This window comes from Primulina tabacum, chromosome 1 (genome assembly GCF_025594145.1).
Source record: "Primulina tabacum isolate GXHZ01 chromosome 1, ASM2559414v2, whole genome shotgun sequence".
NCBI classification, from domain to species: domain Eukaryota; kingdom Viridiplantae; phylum Streptophyta; class Magnoliopsida; order Lamiales; family Gesneriaceae; genus Primulina; species Primulina tabacum.
Genome location: NC_134550.1, coordinates 19,996,648 through 20,004,347, shown reverse-complemented (window position 1 = coordinate 20,004,347; position 7,700 = coordinate 19,996,648). Strand labels below are relative to the sequence as shown.

Genomic DNA, 7,700 nt, shown 5'->3' with positions numbered 1-7,700 from the left:
ATTCACATAAAATAACCGGGTCAAGAGGTGACTTTTGGTATCCCTTCATTTCTTTGTACATTTTATCTCAAACCAAAACATTTTCGTTTCTTTCTTCTTAGTTTTTGTTTTGCACCGAAAACCATGATTTTTGTGTTTTTGTTTTTCGGTTTTTTTGATTCATGAAGAATGTTTACATTTTGATTTTTCGTATTTTTCGATCTAAATCTTTTTTCATGACTGAAATTACATCGGTTTCGGCGTGAAGATATGGAAAAAATTTTAGATCTAAACTTACATGCCGTGTACAGAATCATACTCGGATTTTTTTCATATTTTTCGAGTGTGTAATCTTGACGCCGAAATTCATGGCTTGTACATATATATGCATAATCGGATTTTTAATCTTTTAAAGCCGAAAAAGGAATGCTTTAAAACATGTTTTTTAAAGCATTATTCATCCTTTTTCGAAAAAGATCTAAAGATCTGTTTCGGGGCACAAGATCTATTTAGATCTGGTGATGTTCCACCCAGATCTTCATGGTTTTTATTTCTCTACCTCAGAAAAAGTGGATACGGTGACTAATTTATTTAGATCTACTATCAAATGTTCTGATAAAATATTCGCTACAATTTTATTTAGATGTACAGATACATACTCGAATTTTTTAATCTTCACGCCGAAATATGAATGCTTTAAAACATGTTTTTTAAAGCATTATTTATCCTTTTTCGAAAAGGATCTAAAGATCTGTTTCTGGGGCACAAGATCCGTTTAGATCCGGTGATGTTCCACCCAGATCCTTCATGGTTTTTATATCTCTACTTCAGAAAAAATGGATACGGTGACTAATTTATTTAGATCTACTATCAAGTTTTCTGATAAAATATTTCCTACAATTTAATGATTTTTTTCTTAACTTTTGACATCTCTTCGAAATTTTTTTTCGGATCTCGCAATATTGATAAAAAAGCGGTTAGATCTGAAAAGATTTTTGTCAAATAACACTGTTTTTTTTTGTTAAATAATCTATAGATCCGGTTCATGAGATAATATATTTTGATAGTAAAGTTTATTTATCTTGAAGGTGTAACTACAGTATGAATAACACATTATCAAAGGCTGACGGCACCTTCTCCGAAAGAGTAAAATCAGGGTGGGTACTTTCAGATCATTATTGTAATGCCCGAGAATTTGATTATTGTAATCTGAGATGATTTATTGATTATGAATTGATGTGATTATAGCCGGACCATTCCGAGATAAGATTTGGACCAAGTACATGAAAGCATAAAAATTGGGCCGAAGGTGTAGCGCCCGGGCGGAAGTGTTTGTTCGCCCGAGCGCCCATGTTTAAGGGAAGGAAGCCGAACATATCGCGCCCGGGCGGAACTTTATGTCCGCACGAGCGCGATTGTTTAATGGGCGTGGGCCGAGAGTTTCGCGCACGGGCGGAACTTTATGTCCGCCCGAGCGCGAGACATGCAATTGGAAAAATAAGCCACTTGGCTTGGGCATGCATGAGATATATATATTCATTTAGACAATTCATTTCTTCAGATGATAGAGAAATGAACGGAGAAAAGCTTCAGGAGGGTTAAAGAAAATCTACGCCTTTAGATTTCAATCCGTCCGTCTAATTTTGAATCCGACTTCAGTACTGTGTTCCTATCGACGCAGGCTTCCACAGGACGTAAGTTTTGTTATGTTTAGATATGATTTGAAATTATGATATTGTCAGAATTGAATAGGAATTATATATGGTGTTTCTGATACAGTAGACATCGTATAATTGAAGTCAGATTAAAGAACAGACTGTTTCTGTAATTGTTATGATTTTCGGAATCAATTTGACTGGAATTCGATATCAGATTTGTATTATCGTTGGAATTATGAGTTATATCGATAGTGATTATGAGTTCTGGTATTATATCTGTGATATTGGGACTGACGGGGTTATCGAGACTGTATTATTATGCCGTCGAAATATCAGTTGATTGATATGGATCAGATTCGGTATTGCTTTAGATTGTTTTGTGGTACCGTATGTTGATTAACATTGATCAGAGTGTATTTTGATTTGAGTATTAATCAGAACAGGTTCTGAATTGAGTTATATATTGATATCGTGTCTGTTCGGTATTGTTATTACCAGATTGAGAATGGACAGAGTTGAATTCAGGACTTCGTCTTCGTCAGAGCGAGAAGATAAAGGTATAAATGAATGTTGAGTTGGGATTGCACAACTCGAGTGAGGTTTGACTCGAGTTTCCCTAAATCACATACTTTATTTTATTGCATTGATATTTGCAATGAATGAATTGATATGCTGTGCTATTGATTATAGACTGCAGGTATTAGACGAGGGATCTTGTGACAAAAGTACCTGATAGTGGCGGGATCGCCACGGGCACATTGCACGATGTCATAAGATAGGATATTGGTGAAAATGCCAAAGTCTGTGACGGTTAGGTCAAGACACTGGATGCTTGGTTATATCGAGTAAATAGAATTGGAGTTTCTTCTATTACGGAATTCGATATAGGAACACCACATCTGGAAACCGGGATCCCTAGACTAGGAACGAGTCTAGTCTAAGTCTGAAAGTCACTGATGGGGATTTAATGATTGATGTTGCTTTTTATTCATAGATTGATATGGATTTATGTTCCTGATTATGGTACATGTTTAGAATATGATTGGTTATTGATATAGAGACATGTTTCGAATTATGATGCATGCTCTGAATATTTGATTTATGTTCCTGAATTTGATATAGGTTATGAATGTCGGTTATATGCTTTTATATGGTTTATATGATCGCATGTATACATGATTTATACTGATAATGTAATTCTCACCGGAGTTATCCGGCTGTTGTCTTGTTTGTATGTGTGCATGGCAACAGGTGGGCTAGAATCAGGGTCAAGAGGAGAAAGAAGTTGGACTAGATAGCGTGGAGATCCGGGTTCAAAAGTAAACTAGGAATCATCGCTTGATATATATTAGTCGAACCTAGTTGAATCATTGTGGGAAATACAAGATTTGTACTTTTATGTATAATGTGTATTTCAGATTGATTTATCTTACGTTTCCGCATTGTATTTGAAAAAAAAAAATTTTAGACCCTATTTATTATAATTGATTGAATAATTCCTAAGAATGATTAAAATTGGAATTAGCGTCCGGGTCCCCACAATTATTTGCTAAAAACTTAGAAAATAAGGTATACTACATCTTCACCACAATTGCATTATTTTTTTAAATTAAAAGCATGATAAAAAAATACCTTTTAATTGGTCGTCACTCTTCTGTCGCTTGCCACTTAGAACACTTGATTTTGTCAGTCGCTTCATTGTTGGTTGGAGCCTTCGAAATTCAACTTTTGTATGAAATATTTTGAAAGTATGTGTTTGATCGTTAAAACTATGAATGGATGGGATTTGTGATTGTGTTTTGAAGAAATTATATTCCTGTTGGGAAATTTGAACAATTATAAGTAAACATAAATCTTGTAGTATAGTTTTGAAAAACGTAGCAATCAAGCATTTCTCATTAATGTCTATATTTTGAAACTTGAAATTAGTTTTGCTAATAATGAAAAACAGTTGCATTTACTTGTCATTTTTTTGTTTTAATTATCGATATTGAAAAATAAATTATTAGATAAGTATAATTTAATGTCGTATATTAAACAGATTTCAAAATTTTAAGAATTTTATTTTGAGAAAAATGTATTGGTTGATGCAGTATATAATTAAGTTTTCTTAATTAAGAGATTTTATTTTTATAAAGCAATTATTAGTTAAATAGGAAATTGATTGACATCCTAGAAGTTAAAATATGATATTTGTAACTTAGAGAATTGTTTTGAGTTAATTCTAATGGCATTAATTATAAAATTTATCATTAGTGGCTCTTTTGAAACTCTAAAAATAGTTGTATATTTTAATTTTTGAATATTTAAGCCTCTATTTCGAAAATGCAAAGATTAGTTAGTTAATGCAGTACACTAATTTTTGGAACAAGGATAAATTTGATTGTTTGGAATGATTTTTTTAATTTATGTTAGATTTATTTGATATCAATCTTAATTGAAATTTGTTCACCATTTTATTTTTACTTGCCTTTTTTTTCAACGTGTGTTTAAGTATCTACCTAATGCCTTAATTGGTAATATATTTAGGGACTAAATGTGAAAAAAAAATATTTAATATTTTTTGGAATATGGGATGATTGTGGAACCATTTTCCAAAAAAAAAATTAATGTATGTTTTTTGGGTGACATAAATAATTTTTATTTAAACGCATGCATAATTTTAGGTTTGCTGGTAGTGTTGCATCTTTCAATATATACTCAAGTATCTCTAAATTTTAGTATTTAACATTTTTAATTTAACAAAAAATTGAAATATGTTTAATATACGGTTGATGCAGTATATAATTAACTTTTCTTATTTAAGAGATTTTATATTTATAAAGTAATTATTAAAATAAGAAATTGATTGATATGCTAGAAGTTAAAATATGATATTTGTATCTTAGAGAATTGTTTTGAGTTGATTCTAATGGCATTAATTATAAAATTTATCATTAGTGGCTCTTTTGAAACTCTAAAAATAGTTGTATATTTTAATTTTTGAATATTTAAGCCTCTATTTCGAAAATGCAAAGATTAGTTAGTTAATGCAGTACATTAAAATTCAAGATTATAATTTTTTGAATAAGGATAAATTTGATTGTTTGGCCTGATTTTTTTTCAATATATACTCAAGTATCTCTAAAATTTAGTATTTAACATTTTTAATATAACAAAAATTATTATTATGAATTGTATTGTCTTTTGATAGATTGTAGTCACAATAAAACTTCATTGCACTAATAAAGTAGACAGTAACAATATAACTAAAATTTAACAAAAGCAAATGTTTGAAACCAAGATAATAATGTCTCATGAAATCTTAAACCTTAAATAATACTTAGAATAATACGACTCATAGTATTATAGAAAACATATTTCAGTCTTTCTCTTGCTTGATGATAGCTTTAAACTTTTTATCTGGTGCAGTTGATAAGAACTCATCCATATGGGTTCTCTTCAATGTAGAATCATTTAATACATCTTGTGATGGAACTTCTTTGCTGGTAGACTGTATAGGTGTAGAGACTTCATCTCCAGAAGAAAGAACCTAAAAAGAATAATTTAATTTGGTTTTGTACCAAATTCATATAGAATATATATTTAATGTCGTGATATTTACCTCAACTTCTCTTGTGTCAGTGTTGTTGAGTTTTGAGAACAAATCGGATTCCTGTAGCAAAAGAAAATTTTTAACCAACCATATATTAAATTTTAAATAAAGACATCAATGTAATAGACAATATAATACCCGGCTATCAAGAAATTCTCTAGAGTAATTTTCAATAACAGTAGGGTCAGAAATCAATTTAATGACAGTGTATGTCCCATTATATCCCCGAATCTGATTGGATCTAACTTGAACTTTGAACAAAATATTTTGATCTACTAAATTTTCAAAATCTTTCGGAATTTCTACCGATTCCGTACCTTGAAATATTATATGGATGATTAATATTTGATATAAAAAAAGTTTAAGTATATCACGAAAAACCAAGAAAGATCAGATAACCTGATTTTTCATTTCAGTCTTCAATTCCAGTGCAATTTTCCCAATAAGTTGAATAGACTCTCTATCCCAAAGTAAAAAAATTGCATTTCCAGTACTGTCTACAACTCTAACTTGAATCTTAAACCTAGAAAAAAAATTTAAAAAAAAATTTAGGTAAATAACTCAGAAAAAAAATAAAATAAAGAAGCAAAGTCCCCTACAAATAAAAAATACCTAATATTTCCCGTAGTATCAAATTTGTCACATTTTTCACAGTAAAATTTATCACCCACCACAATCATCTTCTTGGGACATTTTTTACATGACAAATACCCCCAAGTTCCATGAGATTCAATATATACAATTCTTGCATAAACCCAGAAACTCCCCACCTGGAAATAGACAAAATAATTTAAGCAAGTTTCAATTGTAAATACTGAAATGAACAAAAAAATTAGTGAAACTCTTATAAAAAAAGAATATAAATAAATATACCTCATTATTTTCTGAAACTTGTTCTATGGTCCTGAAAATGTCCTTCGCATTCGAAAGTTCTTCCATGATATTTGGGGTAGATTTCATTGAAATGGTGCTAATCGAATTTGTTGGGGTCTTACAATCAGAATTCATCCTAAATTGTAAATGTTAAAAGAATTCAATGATATGTCAAAAAATAAATTAAATCAAAAATAGAAAGAAGTAAATTTAAAATACCTATTTCGAAATTCAAGAAATTCAGCTAAGTTTCCATTTATTATCATTTTGGTGACAAAAAATGTACTTTGAACTCGCACTTCACCCCTAAATCGTCTTGCACGACACATTTGAAGAATCACAACAACTGATTCATCACCGATAGAGCCCAAATATGCCATGATTTTATCAACAAAGTTTTCCCACAAAGTACATGGTAATTTGTTGTTTCTAACAAATAGTAAATACATAATTTTGAAATGCCAAAAATTAGTTCGCACATAAAATATGAAAATAAGATAAATGGTGGTTACTCTAAATCTTCAATGATCAAGTCGAGAAGTTTTGTTGCACGTACATTAATCTCTTTATTTTGAGGTGAGTCTCTTGCTATTATTTTTCCAATGACATCTAGAAATAAATAAAAAAAACTCATGAGTAAACATAAAAATAATAAGAAACTTGATAGATCACTAAGTAAATAAATAAAAAATCAGCTTACCAAAAAGTTCATTCTCATCGATGACATATGCATTCTTCAAATCTCTAAAGTTTTTGAATTCAAACATACTTGATGTAAAAGAATCATCGAAAATCTCACAGACATTAGTTTTATTCATAAACATGAGTTTGTATTTATGTGTTGTTGTCTTGTATTTCAGACGATTATCTGCAACAATTACGTTTTTAATTGCAAAAAGATGACCTTCTTTGAGAATTGGTTTCATTTTCTGTATGAGGCCTTCTTTTATCGTTGCATGTATGCGCGAACCCTAAAAAAAGAGATAATCTATATGTTATACTTGCGTGTTTAGAGGATTTTTATAGCCAAATATAAGAAAATTTGTTACCTCCTGATCATGAAAGATGCATTCGAAAGTAGGTCCACTATTTTCATATGGAGGAAGATCGTAACAACGAATCAGCCGAAGCTTGAACGCCCACTGCCAGGTTGAAGGTTCCACTTCACGAACAAAACTGAATAAAGGGGCCATTGGGGTATAAAAGATTTATTGGTTACAAAATGAATTTGAGCACGGGCAGAGGTTTTGTAATTTGGGTGTCGTGTGTGAGGTTTTGTAATTTGGGTGTTGTGTGTGATGATAATATATCAAGTAAATTTATATATGTATTTATAGATTAAAAAAACATTAGTTTTAAATTAATAAAACGATTTCAAATGAAGCAAAATTTTTGGAACATGTGTCAAATTTCAGAATTCAGATGTAAAAATTTTGAACAAAGCAAAATTTTTGGGAACAAGGGTCAAATTTAATAATTCAGATGTAAAATATGATTTGTATTTGGTTTTTAATTCGGACTTCTATTTGGTTTGTAATTCCCACAAGGGAATAAATTTTTGGATTTGAAATTTGAAATGGAATTTAATTTGGTTT

At 30.3% G+C, this 7,700-nt stretch overlaps 1 protein-coding gene across 1 annotated transcript; it reads right to left on the bottom strand.

Annotated features, from left to right (window-relative positions):
• Positions 1-4,998: 4,998 nt before the first annotated feature.
• Positions 4,999-7,298, bottom strand: LOC142506171 (replication protein A 70 kDa DNA-binding subunit B-like). The gene is made up of 9 exons (XM_075619338.1): positions 7,155-7,298; positions 6,806-6,899; positions 6,618-6,714; positions 6,325-6,534; positions 6,106-6,241; positions 5,845-6,002; positions 5,632-5,755; positions 5,242-5,292; positions 4,999-5,169 (listed from the first exon to the last, which is right to left on the bottom strand). Exons 1-9 carry the CDS (start codon positions 7,296-7,298, stop codon positions 4,999-5,001), a joined length of 1,185 nt encoding a protein of 394 aa, XP_075475453.1.
• Positions 7,299-7,700: the final 402 nt, after the last annotated feature.

Excerpts from the sequence above, each read along its gene's own strand:
- LOC142506171 (XM_075619338.1), bottom strand. The coding sequence starts at position 7,298 with ATGGCCCCTTTATTCAGTTTTGTTCGTGAAGTGGAACCTTCAACCTGG. Across the intron at positions 6,003-6,105 it reads AAGTTTCAGAAAATAATGAG|GTGGGGAGTTTCTGGGTTTA; the intron begins GTATATTTATTT and ends GTCTATTTCCAG. Across the intron at positions 5,170-5,241 it reads CTGACACAAGAGAAGTTGAG|GTTCTTTCTTCTGGAGATGA; the intron begins GTAAATATCACG and ends TATTCTTTTTAG.